General features: G+C 49.4%; 2 protein-coding genes and 1 long non-coding RNA gene across 14 annotated transcripts in view; 2 read left to right on the top strand and 1 right to left on the bottom strand.

Annotated features, from left to right (window-relative positions):
• Tent4b (terminal nucleotidyltransferase 4B) overlaps window positions 1–1417 on the top strand; it is a 61430-nt gene extending 60013 nt beyond the window's left edge. For both annotated transcript variants that reach the window (XM_087594516.1, XM_087594515.1), the window contains one exon: window positions 1036–1417. In XM_087594516.1, the coding sequence (XP_087450642.1) occupies window positions 1036–1088 (53 nt within the window). In that variant the 3' untranslated portion in view covers window positions 1089–1417. The remainder of the gene's footprint in view (window positions 1–1035) is intronic.
• A 7134-nt stretch (window positions 1418–8551) lies between these two features.
• Window positions 8552–9980, bottom strand: LOC134483299 (uncharacterized). The gene is made up of 2 exons (XR_015643972.1): window positions 9818–9980; window positions 8552–9608 (listed from the first exon to the last, which is right to left on the bottom strand). It is a non-coding gene; the product is annotated as an uncharacterized LOC134483299 (long non-coding RNA).
• A 4-nt stretch (window positions 9981–9984) lies between these two features.
• The window catches only part of Adcy7 (adenylate cyclase 7), a 59254-nt gene continuing 49300 nt past the window's right edge, over window positions 9985–19938 (top strand). For 4 of the 11 annotated variants that reach the window (XM_087595295.1, XM_087595299.1, XM_087595300.1 and 1 more), the window contains exon 1: window positions 9985–10044. The gene's annotated coding sequence lies outside the window, so the exon portion shown is untranslated. Of the gene's footprint in view, window positions 10045–10075; window positions 10347–19938 lie in introns of those variants that run through there. The other 7 variants (XM_087595304.1, XM_087595289.1, XM_087595291.1 and 4 more) reach the window with 3 other exon arrangements.

Here is a 19938-nt window from a genome sequence, read left to right as displayed (position 1 = left end):
AAGGCGGCCCCTCAGTATCTCACATAGTTCAGACCTGGGAGCTTTTCTGTAGAAGCCTGCTTAAGACAGTCTGGTCAATTAATCGATTGCCTAGTCCACTCTAATCAGAGGCTTGATGTTTTGAGTAAATATTTGGTCTCCTACTAAAGGCCTACTTAGTTTGCCCTTAATCCCAATTAGTCCACAAGAGGCAGCCGAGAGAGGGGTAGCAGAGGGGGCCCCAGCTGGCTGCTGTGGTAGTGTGCGGCTTATGTAGGGATGAAACAGGAGATCGTGTGTTGTAGTGAGTCCGCTTATTGGGTATTTTTATTTTTACATTTCAGAGGGTTTTTTTTTTAAAGTAGGGAGATGGGTTTCTTTGTAGTCTGAGCGAGACTGACACTCCTGTTTCAGTTCCTGTCACTTGTCACTCCCTCAGCTCTGTATCCCACAGCCTCCCTGCAGCTTGATGAAGAGGGTCTCTTAGTAGCCGGAGGAACTTTATGTTAAAAGTGCTATGGGGTGGTGGGGCTCACAGTGGTTGCTCCTAGGTGGTGGGGTGGGGTGGGGTCGGGGCCTAGAGGAGCACTACAGCCAGTACCCGTTGGGGTGTAGAGCTTGCCTCCTAAGACTCGGCCCCCAAACCTGGCTTGTCAGTCTCGTTCTTGGACTGGAGCGCAAACTCGTTTTCCTTGGGTTCCATGCTGTTTACCGCTGTTCCGAGATCAGTTTAGCCTTTTACGTGGCGCTACAGCTCGCTGCAGAACTCTAAACCTAGACTCTGGCCTTCAAGGTTTCCTGTTACGTTACCCCGAAGTTTTCAAGTCTTTGAAAGTCAGCGATTCTGTGACGCCCCACACTGCTCCGGAGTGCTGCTTGTGTGCGGATTGTTAGAAGGGGAAGGAAGGACGGTAGCAGCCAGTGTTTTTTCGTTTTGACACAGTGGGAAGGGCCACTGGCATCAGCACTGCTCTCTGGTGGCATATCCTATAGACTTGCTTAGCCGTCGGCTGAAGTTGGCGCGTGTCTAACCGGCTCTCTGTTTATTTTCTTTAGCATTGCCTTCAGTGTTAAGCAACGCAGACGCCCATGAGGTGCTGGAGGTCTGAGTCCTCAACTCTCCAGTCTGGTCTAGTTTCCGCTGCAGAGGCACTCAAGGAATTTACCAGAAAAGAGATTTGATACAAATGGTTTATGAAATCTCCACATTTCCTGAGGCTGTGTGACTGGGCACCAGTGACGAAAACAGTGAATTTCACACCTGGAAGCTTTTTTTTTTTTTTTTTTTTTTTAAAGCTCACAGTGTCTTCAAAGATGTCAGTTGTTTGCCTTGAAAGTTTATAAATTGCACTTCTATGCACACACACACCCCATCCCACGGGGTTCATTATTCACAGTCTGCAGTTCAATAAAGGCTTTGTGCTTTGATTTATCTTCAGAACCGCTGGTATGAGCGTGTACGTAAGACCCGAATAGCTGCTTAAGAAAACTTCTAAATACAGCCGTGTTTAGCTAGAGCGGGCATTTCCTTGCCCGTACTATTAATTGCAAAACTCCCTTTTTGTTCTTCTAAGTGCTGCCGTCGAGAAGGGAGAGACAATTCCACCATAGCCAGTGTGGAGCTGGAAACATTTTTCATTTGCAATAATGGCCCAGCTCTCTGTTCCTTTGGTTTGGTTTGCCTGGTTGGTGAGAGACAGGATCTCACCATGTAGCCCTAGCTGATCTGGAATCCACTTCCCAATACTGGGATCAAAGGCCTGCCTTGCCATTGTCTTGTTCTCTAAACTTAACTGCCGTAAGGAACCAAGTTACACTGTTGGAGATTTGGTAGCAAGGCACACAGCCTGTTTGGACAGAGCAATGAGGAAGAGGGCTGTGGATGGGGCCGGGTGATGGACCAATTGTCCTGCATGCTGGTGGTCCAGGGTTCGAGCCTCAGTGCTACTGGATCGGAGGAAGAGACCGAAATGGTGGTCTGAGAGGTAGGTTATTGACTGGTTTGAGATTGTGCAAGGCAGTAGGCAGAGGCGACTGCCTCTGACCCCACTGAGAGCTTACGCTGACTGACCAGGAGACGCCAACTGTGCCCGGAGATTCCTTCTGCTCACTTCCTGAGAGCTCCTGAGAAACTAGACTTCTTCTCAGTGTTCTCTGAACGAATTTTCACAGGAAATGACAGGATGAGTTCATTATAACCTAGGGCAGTCCTACCAGCCTACCTAGACACTGAATTTGTGCAGACGTGTGCTCCATTGTGAAGAAATACAGGTAAATATCTAAATCAAGTTTTGCTTTTTCCCTTGATTTCCCTACTCCTGCTGAGTCATCCTACAGCCAGGTTTTAATATTGGGAGTAGCCTAAGCCAATTTTTGTGCATTTACTCATATCGGCATCTGTTGGGGTGCGGGAGTACCTCTGTTAGTGTTGGTCCTACAGTCCCTCAGCGCCCATGCGTTCTGCACACAGAGCCAGTTCATATACTGTAGTGGCTCGTGGGAGTTGCTTTGCTAGATCATCGAGCTAAATGCCCTGACAGTACAGTACCAGTGGGCTTCTGTGCAGTGCTCGGAGCTCGCAGCAAACCTTAAACACGGGCTTTAGAAAGCTGATCTGATGACACTCCTGAACCAAGTTTTCTAAGGACGTAGAAACCCATCTTTTTTTTTTTTTTTCCACACGGTCTTCCTGTAGGCTAGGATGACCTGGACCTCGGGTCTTCCCGCCTTGTTTCCTCAGAAGATTATAGATGTGCACCACAGCTGTTTTAGTATCGCATCCTCTCCAGAGAATGTAAGTTGCTTTGGGAAGTTTCTTATCTTTTTTTTTTTTAAAGGCCAGGATTTTAAGTAGCTCAGGCTAGCCTCAAACTTGGTCTATATCCAAAGATGGTCTTGTACGTTTGATTCCTTTGGCTGCCCCTCAATGCTGGGATTTAGGTATGTGCCACCACACCCACTTAGCCTTGCTGGCAGTCAAGGCCAGACCCTTGTAGGTACTAGGAAGACACTCTACAGATGAGCTAAGCTTTTGTTCCTTTTGCCATTTCCCAGTTTTAAGAAAAAGAGCCTTGCTTTGGGCAACACTAAGGGGAAGGTTCAGTTCTTTGGTCATTTTTTTCCACTTGCCTGTTAAAACTCCATCTTTTTGTTTTGTTTTGTTTTTGTTTTTGTTTCGTTGTTGTTTTGTAACCCTGGCTGTCCCAGAATTCACCATGTAGACCAGGCTGGCCTTGAACTCACATCTTAGGTTTTGGGGTAAGGAGGAAGGGCTACCAGCCAGAATAACTGGATTCCATTTATTTGAAGCAGATAGGGCCAGAGCTATCGTGTGGTTTTTGAGGATAAATTGGGGGGGGAAAACCAAAAACCAATCTGGTAACGTGGAATTCCAGAGTTTTCGTGGTGCGCAACAATATTTTAAAAGATGTTTTCCTTGGGCCGCACTCTTGGAGGAGTCTGGCGGCTGGAGTTTCTTCTGTAATACCTCTTTACTGGCATTCATCAGTGAGCCAGTCTGGGTTGACCAGCTTAACTAAGAAATTTGAGATTTTTGGCTTTTCATTGGGAACATTTTGCCTTTTAAGTAAAATGTTTTAAATTCCTTGTTTGTCTAAGAAGAAGACCATTTTCCAACCCAAGGAACTAGGAATCTGAAATAACCCACCTGGGTAAAACTCGTGTGTGTGTGTGTGTGTGTGTGTGTGTGTGTGTGTGTGTGTGTGTGTGTGTGTGTGTGTGTGTGTGTCGGTGCCACTTAACTTCATTCTAAATTGTGTGTACATTTAAAGCATTTAAAGCCTTTTTGAAGTTGTGGAATTCAGAGGAACTGTCCAAAGGATAGATATTCTCATATTCTCTCTCTCTCTCTCTCTCTCTCTCTCTCTCTCTCTCTCTCTCTCTCTCTCTCGTAAATAAAGTATGTGTTTTAGTTTTTAGTTTTTAATGTGTGAGTTTTGGCTGGTTTGGCTGGTTTGTGTATGCAATGCTCAACAAGGCCAGAAGAGGGCATCAGATCCCCTGGACCTGGAGTGACTGGTGAGCCACCTTTCTTGGCGATGTTAGGAATCCACATCCCCTTCAAGAGGAGAAAGCACTCATAACCACTGAGCCATCTCATCAACCCCTAGAAAGATGTCTTAATGTTTAATGTTAACATTAAAAGGGAAGGAGGAGCTGATTAAAAGCTGAAGTGGCCTCTCAAAATGGAGTATCACTTTTCAGAAGACTGACCGCTCGATTTAGGCTGCACACCACCGGCTTGCACTTAAGGTGCCAGAAATGTGGCTCTAAGGAGGGTTGCACCAGGCCTCTCAGATTAAAATCCACTTCAACGCAGCAGTGCTTCCAAGTATCAGGCTTAACTACTCAGGACGTCCCCAAGGGCAAGGAGACAGGAAAGGCCTGTCTGCAGTGAGGCCGAGAGCAAGGGAGGGGGGCAGTGTACCAGTGTTGTCTTAATGCCAAGACATTCTAAAATGTGCCAGGACTTCCAAAGTGGTGAGGTTTTTTTTACCTAGGGTGATGGAGTGTTGACCGCTGCCTCTCAGTGACATGCTTCCGCCACTTCTCAAGTTTTAGTTTTTGAAATTAAGTGTCGACTTCACAAGACCCTTAAGTCTCTGGGCCCCTGCCTCCTCCAAGTAGTTTCCTAAGTTCAGTGGTCAATATTTCCTGACTAAATGACTGTTCTTATCAACTGAGCTATGTGATCCAGTGAATCGGGCAGGGGCCGTGGGTGCTGTACCTGGAATCGTATGCGGCTGAGCTAAAATTCAGTTTAGCAACCGAGCCTAAACCCTGTGGGTGTGTGAAAGCCCTGAAGATTACCTAGCTGCACCAGGTGTCTTATCACAGTCACCTCAGTTGCCTGAGGCTTTGGCCATGTGTGCTTGAAGCGCAGGTGTTCCCTTGGCTGGACACCACCCCCCACCCCTACCCCAACACACCCCGGAAAGCTTGCCTTCACTTGTCCACACCACAGTTCATCTCTGTTTCCTAAATTTCCCTCTTCATAAAGTCTTGGCTGGGTGTCTACCCACCTAGCTTCCTGAAACACAGTGCACAGGCCGTAAACATCTGAAAGTGCCCTGCGTTTGTGTTCAGGTGAAAGTTTGGCTGGGTACAGAGTTCTGGCAGGGAAACGCCTTTCAGAAGCTGAAAGCCTCACTTTCCGGGTCGTTAAGAACCCCAAATTGGCTTGATAATTTTTCCTCTCAGAACTTAAAGGACTTCCCCCTCTCTGCGATGTTCTGAAACATTACTATATGGACATTGAGTCTTCTCTATTTCACAGGGTATTTCACATTCTGGGGTCCCATTTGGTGTCTCCACGTCCTTCAGATACCAGGAAAGCCTGGGTTTCAATTTACTCTGATCTCTGCCGCTTTCCCAGGAATTCCGCATTTGCTCAGATATCTGGTGATCTGGACAGAGAGCCTCTATCATCTATTTTCCTTAATCTTCCTGGGAGGGTTTCATCTCTGCTTTTGTGTTTTTCTTCCTGAAGTCTACTTTTTTGTCCCCTGATATTTCTTGTTAAGAAGATGTATCCACCAGCACCTTGGAGGCAGAGGAAGGCAGATCTTTGTGAGTTTGAGGCCAGCCTGGTCTATAGAGAGAGTTCCAGGACAGCCAGGGCTACACAGAGAAACCCTGTCTTTTAAAAAAAAAAATGTCTTTCTCACATCATCACAAAGGACGAAGCTTTGTGTTAGCTCCTGGTCTCAGCCATCACATGAGGAAGGCCTAGCAGTGGGAGCTCTCTACATCTTGATTAAGACCAGAAGTGAGTATCACCTTTCAAGGCCCCCAGTGCCCTTCTCCTGCCACATTCTCCCCATCCCCACCCCCTAAGTGTTCCATGGCTTTCAGAAGCAGTGCCACCAGCCAGGGACAAAGTACCCCAAACATGAACCTGTGGGAGACATTTGAGATTATACATTTTGCCCTAGTCCCCATATGTTCATGGACATCTCATAATGTAAATGAAATTCCATACAACATCAAAAGTCCCCACAGTTTTGAATCCCAATACTCTTCGAAAGTCCAAAGTATCTTCTGAGATTCAGGGCAAACTCAGTTATGAGCTCTTGTAATTAATCAGCAAGTTACAAACTTCCTTTCTTGGAAGGGGATTGTTGAAATAGGCACTCTATAGTCTTGGCTGAGGAAACATTCCCATCCCAAAAGGGAATGGGAGGACAGCAAGGAAAAAACGGACCTGAGCCATTAAGATGGCTCTGCATGTGGCTATGCTTGCCCTGCAAGGCAGCCAACCTGAGCTTGATCTCCAGAGTACAGTGGAGGGCAAGAGAACCAACTCCTGAAAATGTCTTCTGACCCCCTGGCCCAATTGTGTACATGTGTACATGCATATTAGTCAAGAAGGTAAAGCCACAGTTGCTATGGAAATGTTGATACCAGGAACACGGGATGTCTGCTGAGGAAAATTGTAGATGCTCCTCGGGACAGCCCTAGCAATAGCCCATGTGAGCCAAGGCTGTAGATACAGGGGCCCTTAAGGCAGCTGGAGCCTTAGAGTTCACTGTGTGTCATCTTGGCCTGGGAGCTGTCTATTTTCCACTAGTGTGGTTACGTTCTCCCACGTCCACATTTCTCTTGGCATTCTGGTCTTCGGAACTCCCGCCAGAATGGCCCATTAAGTTCGGCTCACAGCATTCTGAGGCAAATTCTTCCAGAAACTGATTCTGAAGGCTAATGAAGCACGTGGTGAGCTTCACCACACCAACAACTCCACTCTCAGTACCCGTAGTCTAGCCTTGTCACCTTTCTTGTGGCTGTGGCCAAACACCTGACAGAAGCACCTTAATGGGACAGGGTTATTGTGGCCCATGACGTCGGTCCACAGGGAAGAAAGCATAGCAGAGGAAACAGCGCAGTCGGTGGTGGGACGGGGAGATCAAGAAGCAGACAACTCAGGCCAGACTAGAACTAGAGTGGATAGAACCTTCAAAGGTTCACCTCCCGTACCTCGCTTCTGTCAGGCGGGCCTCACACACTCCTAAAGACAACGCCCCAGACACGAGCTTGGGAGTGTTCGGTTAACTTCTCCTGAGAAGTTGTGAACACATTTCTTTAAAATACATTTTTAAAAAAAAAAAGATTTATTTAAGTGGGGGCTGGAGAGATGGCTCAGTGGTTAAGAGCACTGACTGCTCTTCCAGAGGTCCTGAGTTCAATTCCCAGCAACCACATGGTGGCTCACAGCCATCTGTAAAGGGATCCGATGCCCTCTTCTGGTGTGAAAGCAGCTGAGTGAGTGTACTCACACAGAAAATAAATTAGAAAATGAAAAGATTTATTATATGTTTGGGTGTTTTGCCTCCATGTATGTATATATGCACCATATGAATGTCCGGTGCCTGCGGAGGGTGTCAGACCCCCTGGAAGTTGGAGATACCAATGGTTTGAGCCTCCACGTGGGTGCTAGGAACCAAACCTGGGTCCTTTTCAAGAGTCACTGGTACTCTTAACAACTGAGCCGTCTCTTCAACTCCAGACGTGAACAATTCCTCTTGTCCCAGACAGAGTGCTAACAACACGACCAGAAGCACAACCCCATCTGGCACAGCATGGCAAACCACAGAGTTACGAGAGCGTGGGCGACCCCCAGGCAGCTGCGTTATTAACCGGCTGCGCAGGGGCTAATCTAAAACCTGCACAGACGGAGTTCCCCACTCAGCCTTCTGCCTCCTAACAGCACTTCCCCAGACTGCACAGCCAGGTCTATACATAGTTGTCGTGTGGCTGGGTCTGTGCACACCTTAACTACAGCATTGGACATAGACGTGACGGAGACAAATGGACCCTTGGAGTTCACTGGCCGGCTACTCTAGCCAAACATAACTTCAGGTCTTTTCTCTTCTTTCCTTTCTTTCTTTCTTTCTTTCTTTCTTTCTTTCTTTCTTTCTTTCTCTTTTCTTTTTTCTTTCCATTTTTCTTTTTCTTTCTTTTTCTTTTCTTTTTTCTTTTTTTTCCTTTTTTGCTTTTTCTCCTTTCTTTCTTTTCTTTTCTTTTTTTCTTTTTGAGACAGGGTTTCTCTGTGTAGCTCTGGCGGTCTCAGAACTCTGTAGACCATGCTGACCTCATAATCACAGAGATCCTCCTGCCTCTTTCTCCCAAGTGCTAGGATTAAAGGTGTGGTGTGTGCCACCATCGCCACCTGGCTGAGTGGCCATGTCTCAGAAAAATGAGGTGGAGGGTCGAGAGTGATGGCTTAGGGCTTAAAAGCGCCTGCTGCTCTTGCAGAGGACCCGAGTTTTGTTTCCAGAACCTACACAGCAGCTCGCAATTCTAACTCCAGTTCCAGGAGATCTGATACCTCCTTCTGGCCTCTGCAGGCGCATATATACAGATGAGGCAAAACACTCATGCACTCAAAGACGTACACAGACTGGAGAGATGGCTCAGTAGCTAAGAGCACTGACTGCTCTTCCAGAGGTCCTGAGTTCAATTCCCAGCACCCGCATGGTGGCTCACAACCATCTGTAATAGATCCGATGCCCTCTTCTGGTGTGTCTGAAGACAGTTACAGTGTACTCATATAAATAAAATAAATAATAATTCTTTTTTTTAAACTTTTTTTTCTTTTTTTCAGAGCTGGGGACCGAACCTAGGGCCTTGCACTTGCTAGGCAAGCGCTCTACCACTGAGCTAAATCCCCAACCCCTTTTAAAAACATTTTTAAAGGGGGTTAGAAAGCCAAGCACCCCAAGTCCTACCTACTGTGCTAAGTAAGAAACTCAGGCCCACCCCACCCAGTGACTGCCACCACTGTACTTTTGGGAGACTTCAGTGTCAGCCACTGCTTGAACATAATGACTGACTGAGGTCGGAGTGTCCCATGAGGCTGCCACAGGGATGTCTACAGAGAGATGGGGATTGGGAAGGGTCCGTGTGGGTCGGTGGAGTGTGCTAAGGCAAGCATTCTGCTCCCTTCCGGTTCTCCGGCTCTCTTTTGTTGTCTGCTGTCAGACTGGTCATGGGCCTGTGTGATGATGACATGAGATGACAGAGACCAAAGTCATAGCGTCATTCCCATCCTACCAGAAGAGCAATGGGCCACCTCTGCACCAAGCCACCCCCCCCCATTTTAGAGTTCTGGGACCAATTAGGAGGGCTCCCTGAATCTTAGCTTCTGTTGCTGGGGTGGAACTGATGAGGTTCGTACAGGGGCTGCCATCTCACCACTGCCAGGGGCTCATCTCTTGGGAAGCCAGGCCAGCGCTCTTAGAGAGAAAACCTGCTGGCTCCAGTCTAGAAAGCAAGTGTCCCCTTGGCTATGTCCCCGTGGTATGCCTGACCAATCTCAGGGAGGCTGGGCAGGCTTGCAGAAGATTCTGACAGCAGTACGAGACTCAGCTATCACCAGGAGTGGAAGTCAGTTTCTACCTTCCGGATGATTCCAACAGGGCGATCTCTGGGGCCTTGGGTTGGGTCCTAGGGCTACTACGGGAAGCAGACTTGGGACCCACTGGAGTTTCTTCCCTCTTCTACAAGAAGGGTGCCTGGTTCCAGGAGACCAAACAGTCTCCTCCCTCTTTCTGTCCCAGGATCAGACAAGCTCAGGAAATCCGTGGGCAGATCCCATCAAGGCTGAGTTGGCTCTGAAAAAAAAATGTGCACAGCAAATGCCCTGGGACTTCCATCAGTGTGAAAAGCCATTCATAGTCACACGGGTGGGAGGGCAACAGGGTTGGGGAGTGTTTACAGCTGATGGTGGTTCAGAGTAGCACCATCGGGGTAGATTTTCTTTCTTTCCAACTCTGGTGCCCCACCCCAGGTTATAAGGGTCATCACGAAGTTATACACCTACCTTATTTTGCTGGCTTTGTCCTTCAGATCAATAGAGGTGTGCCTGTAGGACAGATGGATGGATGGTTCTCACCTCAAAAGGTCCTAGGAGATCAAGTTTGGAACATCTTCATTTAACAAAACAGCGTTAGTTGCAGCCTGGAGCCTTCCAGAAACAGGGGCGTGGCCAGAGGGCAGTCGAGATCTGGAGGAAAGCAGCTGAGACATCACTCTCTGGTCTCCTCGGAGGTGGGAATGGGCCGGGCGCGGGGGACCACGTGGGAGAGGTACTTTGGGAACCCGGAGATGAGGTCTGGCTGGTGACCTAAGGCTGCGGGCGTGGCTCCCTCCTGCAGCCTCAGGGACACCGGAGATGACCGAGCGCCGCAGGTAACAGGGTCAGAGGCAGCTACGCGGGACCGTGTGGGGACGTTCCCGAGCTCCCCAGTCCGCGCTCCATAAGGTCAGTGCGACCAGCTGGGGGCCCTCCCGGGCTCTCGCGCTCGCGGGCGGGAACTCCAGAGCTCCCGAGCCCTCGGCGGTGGCAGCAGGTGAGCGGGAGCGCGGGCCAGGACGCCCCTGGGCACGGGTCACGGGAGTGGTTGTGGGGTCCTTGCCTCCGATCCCGCGGGACAGGACACACAGGGTGGTCATGGGAGGCTCGGCCCGCGCTTCTCCGACCAGGGCGCGGGACTCAGGGAGGCCGCCTCCGACCCGCGCTTCCCCTCTGAAGCTTTCTTCCCGGATCGGGGGAGACGTGGGAGGCACGAGGCTCTGGACCACCGGGGTGCCGGTTTCCGCACACCTCTCCCTTGGCTCTTGGTGGCAAAAACGATCTGCTTTGTGTCTGGGGGCTAACTAGGGGTTAGTTGATCTGCTTAGAGTGACTAAGGGACACGCTTATGGAGAGTCATCATCCAGCTGGAGCGCCCCCACCCTTCTAAGGGGTTGGGGTTCCGAGTGAGCTGAGTGGGGACCCCCACCGGCTCGGCATGCCTTCCACCGGAAGGAAATGGCAAGGGGCTGAGGTTCTGGCTAGCGCTTGGATGCCTTTCTCAGGGTAGCGCTCTCCTAAAGAGGCCCAGCGCAGAGCCAAAGCTGGAGTAGAACAGAACCTATGATGCTGGCCGGAGGATAGGATAGAATCAGTAGGACCGCTTGGCGGGCGCAGTGGCCCAGGGGACTGGCTGGGCAGTCAGCTTTAGGCCCACAGATGAGGGCACTGTTGGAGCAGTTGCTGCTTTTACAGGGGCCTCACAGAGTAGGGCAGCCTGTACACTGGTGACTTAGAGTTTGGTTGGACAAGGAAGGTCAGTCCCTAGATCTGTGAGGAGACAGGCCCACTCAGAAGCAGCTGCTAGGCCTATGCAGACTGGCAGACAATCTCCCCTGGATGAGTCGGGTCATTATCCGTGTGGACGGGCACAGAGCCATCTCCTGTGGTGCTGAACAAAGGGTCCTCAGGTACCCAGGTCATCTCCATGATGTTCCATGAGCGCGAGTGTGGGCCAGGAGGCCCCTGGGCACGGGTCACGGGAGTGGCTGTGGGGTCCTTGCCTCCGATCCCGTGGGACAGAACTCACAGGGTGGTCACCGGAGGCTCAGCCCCGCGCTTCTCTAGCCAGGGCATGGGACTCTGGGAGTTCCATGTCCTTGGGATTTGGGGAGTGTTGATCTTTTGGGGCCTTCTACAAAGGAGGCCTTGGGGAGGCCATGCTTTGTACCAATTCACCGTGAGTTAGGGAAGGTTGGAATCAGCAGCCCCACTGACAGTTGGGAAAGCTGAGTCCATTCCAGTCTCAAGGCAAGTGAAGCTAGGAGTAAGGCCTAGTCTTCTGGCCTCCTCATCTAGTTCTGACGTGATGCTGGCGTGTCCGACCCGGGAACCGAACTCCCATGCCCAAAGGCAGCGTCTCCAGTGGGCCTGAGATCACCTGAGAAGAGAAAAGGCCATACTGCTTGCCCAATGCCTGTGTGGCCACTTTTCCCTTCTTCTGGTACCTCTTGTGCACTGCAGCTCACTTCTTGGATGCCCCTCTTTAGTGATTGGGCCTAAGGGGGTTGGCTTATGTTGTCCCCTTCCTGAACACATTGAAGGAGCCTCAGTCGTCCTACCTGTCCTACCAGCAGGGCAGACAGGTAAGTTAAGTTAGTCTCAGGTGGTTCTGCCCTCCAAAGGCCACTGCATGGTGCGGAAGGCAGGGTGGCTTGTCATTACCCCCTGTGTTTACACTGCAGCCTGGCTCATCTGTGGAGTGTGGTCTTTGTGGAGGAATCTTGGGAAGCTTGTTGCTGTCATTTATCTGTTTGACGTGGCGTTTTCGAAATGTCACGGTAGGGAGGAGAGGCCAATCTTTTTCCTTCTATGTTCATGCTGGTGGAGTTTTCTACAGCAGTCCTGGGCATGTGACACTTGGCTCTGCACGAAGCTGGTGTATCTGCTAGAGCTCCCCACGGTGGGGTCATGAGGTGTTTTGGTCACAGGCAGAAGGCCCAGCCCGAGGGTCTGCTTGTAGAGCTATGCAGAGCAGGACCTGAGGTGTGTGCTGTGCTCCTTGCTGGGAGGAGGCTGGACAGAGGAGAGATGGGGAGATAACTCTCCACAGGCAGATTTCCTTCCTGGGGACAGGAGGCCAAGGATGGAGGTGGCAACTTAGTGACAGCTTTCATTTGAGAGCCAGTGCATTCTGGTCTAGAGAATGATGAGTGGGGGTCTGGTTTAGGCTCTGGGATGACTCCCTTGCCCTGTCCACCGGGCTCTGGGCACTGGCACACAGTCCCTCTCTGAGGCAACTGAACGTGTGGGCTGTTCTCCCCAGATACTTCAGGCTGAACCCCTCTATGCTCTCTGCAGTTAAGTCTGTTTCCCTGACTTCCTCCTAGCCTTGGCTCTGGTGTCTCTTCCCCTCCGGCTGAACACCTCTAGCCTGCTTTGGAAAGTCTTCAGGCCCTGGCCTCAGAGATGACCTCAGCATCCTTTCAGCCTGGTTGGTCTATCCATTAGGAAAAAGGTGGTCTGGGGCTCTTGGGGCTTTAGGCTCTGTCTTGGGGTGTTTATCCTCTTTTGCCCTTTGAACACAGTCGCCTAGACTGCTACTGCTGTTCTTGGCAGACGAAAGGCAAGAGTTTGCAAGATAGCCCAGTCAGTAAAGCGCTTGCACATGACAACCTGAGTTTAAACCTCAGAACTAGAAAAGCTGGATGGGCCAGGTGTGGTGGCACACTGGGTAGCAGAGGCAGGTGGATCTCTGTGTTCTGGGTCAGCCCGGTCTACCCAAGAGTTCCAGGCCCAACAGGGCTATGTTGAGCCCTTCCCAAGCCCCTCTCAGTTTTTCTGTCCTAGAACATGCTCTGTAGATCAGGCTGGCCTTGAACTCAGAGATTCACCTGCCTCTGTCTCGAAAGTGCTGGGATTAAGGGTGTGTACCACTAACCCCTCTGCCTGAGAGACCCCAATCTCAAAAAACAACAAACCACACCATATCAAACTAAAAAGCTGAGTGATGTGTCACGCGCACACTTGTAAAGCCAGCACAAGAGAGGTTAGAGACAGATCCCTGAGGTTTGCTGGCCATTCAGTCAAACTATTACAGAGTTGTAGGGCAGTCGGAGATTCTGTTTTAAGAAACAAGGTGGTTCTGAGAAATAGACACATTAGTTTGACTTCTAACCTTTACATGTACGAGTATGTACTGATCCCACCTCCAGGTCCCCCACCCCTAAACGAGAAAAGACAGGTATCTCTGGACCCAGCCATCTTCACTCAGTCCTCTTTGTCCTAGTGGGAGTCTTCTCTGCCTGAGTACAGTGTTTATCTTCCAATGGTTAATTGGGGACACAGAATGAGGAGGTGACATGTGGCCAGGGCCATCGCCAAGTGTGAAGCTGAGCAGGACCCCAGGTAGTACACATGGAACAGTGCTTCTAAATGGCTACCCGCTGAGTGCGATGTCTGTGCCCAGCTGCCACCTGCTGCACTGGGACTGCACTGGGAGCCCAGTCCCAGCTGCTTACAACAGAGGCTTCTGTTTGCACTCTGAGACCCAGAGACAAGGTACAGCCCGGAGGGAGGGGTACCCCTCTTGAGCTTATAATCCCCCCACTCCTCTTTTCTCGTAGTGTGACACTGGGAAAGCAATCTCTCTGATCTAGGCTTCTAGTCTGTAAAATGGAGACAGTAAGATTTAAAGGCCATGGACCAGTCCAGCTGAAGGATAAGAAGGAGACCTGAGGGTGAGCTTCAGCATGGGAGCCTGGGACTGAGAAAGCTGGAAGGGTTATGACAGCAGTGTTCTGGGAACGAGATACGGATGTTTTATGATGAGAGTGGTATAATGGGGATCATTTGTCTAGCTTGTGCCAAGCCCTGGGTTCCATCCTTGCACCACAAAAACCACATACGAGTGCACGCTCACATGCACACACACCCACACACACACACTCACACACTCACATACATGCTAGCACACACACACACTCACATACATGCTAGCACACACACTCACACACACTTGCATACATGCTAGCACACACACACTCACACACACACACACTCACATACATGCTAGCACACACACACTCACATACATGCTAGCACACACACACTCACATACATGCTAGCACACACACTCACATCCATGCTAGCACACACACATACTCACACACATCTATGCTAGCACACACACATACTCACACACATACACACTCACACACACACTCATACACACACACTCACATCCATGCTAGCACACACACACATACTCACACACATACACACTCACACACACACTCATACACACACACTCACATCCATGCTAGCACACACATACTCACTCACATCCATGCTAGCATGCACACATACTCACACACATACACACTCACACACACACTCATACACACACACTCGCATCCATGCTAGCACACACACACTCACTCACATCCATGCTAGCACACACACACTCACTCACATCCATGCTAGCACACACACATACTCACACACATACACACTCACACACACTCATACACACACACTCACATCCATGCTAGCACACACACACTCACTCACATCCATGCTAGCACACACACATACTCACACACATACACACTCACACACACTCACACACACACTCACATCCATGCTAGCACACACACACTCACTCACATCCATGCTAGCACACCACACACTCATGCACACACAAACACAATAGCACACGTGCACACACACCACACAGGTCTACACACAAGCGCACACACAACTATTGAAGAGATCTCTACAGACAGACAATGAGGAAAAGCGGAGCAACCACAGAAATCAGGAAAAAGAGTACAGAATTCTTTAAGACTTTCCTGAATATTTTTCCTCCTTAATTTTAAAACACCACAAGTTGTTGCTACATTAGTGATCTTTTGCTTCTACCTGCTGAATGTTGGGATGGCAGCCGTGAACCAGCTTTGCAAAGCAAACTTTAAAACAATGCCTTTCCTATGAGACTGTGGTCTGAATGAAATAACGTTCCCTTGAACTTGGGAAACACTAGCTATTAATGCTGTTTTTTTTCTTTTCTTTTCTTTTTTTCAGAGCTGGGGACCGAACCCAGGGCCTTGAGCTTGCTAGGCAAGCGCTCTACCACTGAGCCAAATCCCCAACCCTGTTAGTGCTGTTTTATCACTAGTCTGGGCTAAGTATGTCCTGTCTTATTGTCAAAATAATTTGAGAGGCAGGTCTTAAGTCTCCATGTTGCGGGTCATAGTCATTAAAGCCCAGGAGGTCATATGGTTTGCTCAGGTCCACAGAGCAGACTCCAGGGCATCCACAGGAGGAGCACAGGAGTGCTTAGGGTCTCCTTTGGCTTGATTGTTACAAAACTTTATACAAAACTACCATTTTCTCTTTTTGCCAACTCAGAAGGTCAGTGCTACCGGTCATCGTAGAGCAAGGCAGTCATTGCCTGAAGCACAGTGGCAGTCGCTCTTTACATCTGGTTTTAGTTAGTCAGAGTTCTGTGTGTGGACCCCTATCACTCCCCCCAGCCCCCTATTCAAGCCCGGCCTGTCTTACTGGTCGGTCAGGGGCTGTCTTCCTTCACTGGCTGTGAGTGGGACGTGTTCTGGGGAGTACTGTATTCCCAGTTCTCCTTTGGTCCTGACCACAGCTCAAACTGTATACTTGTCTTCCTATATAGGGCTTATGTGAGGTCCCTCACCAGGGTTGGGTGGGGCTGGGGGCACAGGGCCCAGGTTGTGGTTTTGCCTTACCTTGGCTTACATAGGAAGTAGCCACTTCTTTTCTGAGCTTCTGGGTTATTGTCTGTAAAACGGGGAAACGTACATCTGGTGCCTCCTTCAAGGACCATTCTGCCCATGAGGAAAGAATGGCTTTGGACATAGCTAGCTGGTCTGACAGCTTGGGAACAGGGCCTTTAGGCAGGAAAGTGGCTCATGGGAACCGTAGTGGCCACAGGCATGGTATATGTGACCCTGTGTGTGTGCATTTCAGTTTCTACCTCATAGAGGAGGGACCAGGCCCTGTGAAGATGACAAGGCTTAAGTTGGTGGCTGTGGGGTGTGACAGACAGGGAAACTGGTTTCATGACCCTCAGAGGTCCCCAACTAGGCCACAGTGTGATGAGTGGGTATTAGTGCATCTTCTGCCTTCTGACTGGTCCTTATCTTGGGTTGGCTTTCATCCTAATTTGATTATTGGAATAAAAAGTCAGAAGCTGCAGTAATAATGTGGGAACAAAACCTTACAGCCACCTACTGCTCCCCCCCCCTTTGGTGTTTTTTGAGACAGGGTTTTGATATGTATCCCAAGTTAGCTTTGAACTCTTGATCCTCCTGCCTCAGTCTCTTCAAGTACTAGGATTACAGGTGTGCACTAGCATGCAGGAATTGCGTCTTTATTCTTTAAAGAATAATGTTGGATACTGGGGCGTGTCCTTTCGGTCCATTTCTTCTTAACTTTCGGCATTTGTACACATGGGTGCATGCACATTTGTGCGCGCATGCGTGCGTGTGTGTGCGCGCGCGCGCACACACACACACACACACACACAGAGAGAGAGAGAGAGAGAGAGAGAGAGATCCTTGTCCTGGTTACTCCAGAGATTGAGGCAGGAGGACCACAAGTGTAAGGGCAGCTCGGGCTATAAAGCAGGTTACAGAAAAGGCTGGGTAACTTAGACCCTGACTTGACTTAAAATGCAAGGGTGAGCCTAGAGAAAGCTTTGTCAGCAGAGTGATGGCTGCGCAAGTGTGAGGTTGTGTGTGGCTCTCTAGCACCTACATTAAAAGCCAGGTGCAGGATACACACGTGTAATGTCAAAGCTTGCTTGGGAGATAGTGGAGACAAGAGGGCCTCAGGGTATGCTGGCCAACCCGTCTAGCCAAGTTGGTGAGCTCCGTATTCAGCGGGAGACCCTGTCTCGTTCCCTTTCCTTTCCTTTCCTTTCCTTTCCTTTCCTTTCCTTTCCTTTCCTTTTCTTTCTTTTCCTTTTCTTTCTTTCTTTCTTTTTTGAAGATTTTTTTTCTTTTTTCTTTTTTCTTTTTTTCGGAGCTGGGGACCGAACCCAGGGCCTTGCACTTGCTAGGCAAGCACTCTACCACTGAGCTAAATCCCCAACCCCTGAAGATTTTATTTTATTTACGTGAGTAACTGTCGCTATCTTCAGACACAGCAGAAGAGGGCATCAGATCCCATTACAGATGGTTGTAAACCACCATGTGGTTGCTGGGAATTGAACTCAGGACCTCTGGGAGAGCAGACAGTGCTCTTAACCTCTGAGCCATCCCTCCAGCCTGGGAGACCCTTTCTCAAAACTAAGGTGAGAACATGACTTCGGAAGGCATCTCAGTCATAGGAGGACACGTGCATTCATGAAATGACATTAATCACTCAGTTAGCATATATGCACTCCCCTACATGAACATGTACACACACACACACACACACACACATCATACGAAATAATCAAAAGCAGGGTTGGGAATGTCATTTAGTGGCAGAGTGCTTGCGTGGCATGTGCAAGGTTCTGGGTTCAGTCTCCAGTACAAAAGAGGAAGAAGAGCATGAGAGCTTTCCTGAGTGCTCTCAAAGAAGAAGCCATGCGAGCCTATTCTTTGTGGAGTTAGGGACTGGAGACTAAGGGTTTTCAGACAGACCAGCGTTCGACTGGCGGAGTTTATTGGTTTTCCTGACCCCTGCAGCTGGACATTAAGAGTGTTCCCCGTATTTTTCAAACTTGTATTTTTTTATTTATGTTCATGTATATGTGGTAGTGGTGGTGAGAGGAAGCCATTATGCATAAGAGTGCAACTGCCGCAGAGGCACGAGGCACGAGGTACTGGAGTTACAGGTGTTTGTGGGTGGCCGACATGTATGCCGAGAACCGATCACAGATCCTCTGAGAGAGTAGCCTGTACTCTTAAATGCTAAGCTGTCTCTCCAGTCCTCCTTTCCAGAGGTTTGTAGTTAGAGCTCTGGTCAAACAGCCGTATCCCTGCATGCAGTGGGAAAGCCATTATAGGCTAAACTAAAATGGAGTCCCTTGCTTGACACAGCAGTGGCCGCAGACAAACACGGGTTTATGTTAAGCTACGTCTGGGGTGTGAACATTGCAGGCTCTGAGGGCTCTCTGCTACCTGGAAAGTTCCTTTATGGTTGGAGGATGAGGCAGGGAGGAGGAGCTCCTTAGAGAGGGCTCTGCCAGGACAGGCATGAGATGCTGTCAGGACTGGAACCTGTAATCTGAGCCTAACAGATGAGGTGTGGTACGTGGGGAAGGTAGCCAGTGTGCGCTGATTGACAGGTAGGTGATGGAGAGGCAGAGGCTCTGTAGCTTGCTGTACTTCCAGAAAAGGGGTCTTGAAGGCTGGGGGAGCTATGTCGGTCTGTCTTCCCTCCAGTTGGGAGTAAGGCACACTGGCTGAAGTCCTATTGAGCCACCCTCCCTGTCAGGACCACACAGCCCTCACCCATAGAAGGGGCTAAAAGTCACCGGGACGAGACAGCAGGCACCAGAGCTTTGATGGGGATGTGCGTTACCATTTCATTATGGACAAACAAACGTGTGTAGAATACTACAGTCACACCACAGACTCATCCGCAGCCTACACATCCTGGCTAGCCTCGAGTCATCTCTGCCCACGCACTTCCCCTTCCAGACAACGCATCACTTCATTCGCAGAAGCTGGAGTCTGTGCTGTTTTACAAACAGATGGTAATTCTGGAACACACACACACACACACATGACCCTCGAATCTGTCAGAACTGATAAAGGAACGCAGGAAAGTTCAGGTTGCAGACTCCACACACACCGCAATCAGCTGGTGTGTTTCTACACACACTGGGACCCAGCCAGAAAAGAAATAGATCCCATGGGGGAAAAGCATCACGGCCCAGAAGAGTCTTAGCAATACATTTATCAAGGAGATAAAGTTCATCAATACATTTATCAAGGACTGAGGAAAGAAATCACCCCCCCCCAATGGAAATATATCCTATGCTCATGGATGGGAAGGATTTATACTGTTGCAATGTTCAAATCACCCCAGGGGATGAACAGATTGAGTAATTGAGTATAACCTCTAGAAAAATTCCAACGACAGTTTTCACAAAAATAGGGAAAAAAATTAATGTGAAATTCATGTAAAACCCCCAAATAGCCAAAGCTATTGCAAGCAAAGATTCAGGCTGAAGATGCTCCACCTCTTGGTTTTAAACTATGCTTCAAAGCTTCTGAAATTAAAAGAGTATGGTGCTGGCACAATGGAAATGGATAGGGAACGCCCACCAGTGAACCCGTGTATGACTGATCCCAATCAGATGCCAAAAATACACTAAGGGACAAGGACAGTGAAAACTAGGCATTTGCCTTTAAGAGCATGAAATTAGGCTCTAATGCACACACACGCACGCACGCACATGCACACACACACACACACACACACACACACACACACACACAATCCAAAGGTCTAGAGGCATAAAACCTGAGAGTACAAAACTTCTAGAAGAAGAGAGAGAGAAAAGGGGATGGGGGCTGGGAAGTCTGGATTTGAATCTCAGGTTATGGAATCACATGAGACGAAGGTTTCTTCATGAGCAAGGAGGCAGCCATGGGAAGAGATGGTGTGTGAACCAG

Source organism: Rattus norvegicus, chromosome 19 (assembly GCF_021556685.1).
Source record: "Rattus norvegicus strain SHRSP/BbbUtx chromosome 19, alternate assembly SHRSP_T2T, whole genome shotgun sequence".
Taxonomy (NCBI): Eukaryota; Metazoa; Chordata; class Mammalia; order Rodentia; family Muridae; genus Rattus; species Rattus norvegicus.
Note: the sequence above shows the minus strand (reverse complement) of the source record. Positions and strands in the feature narration are given on the sequence as shown.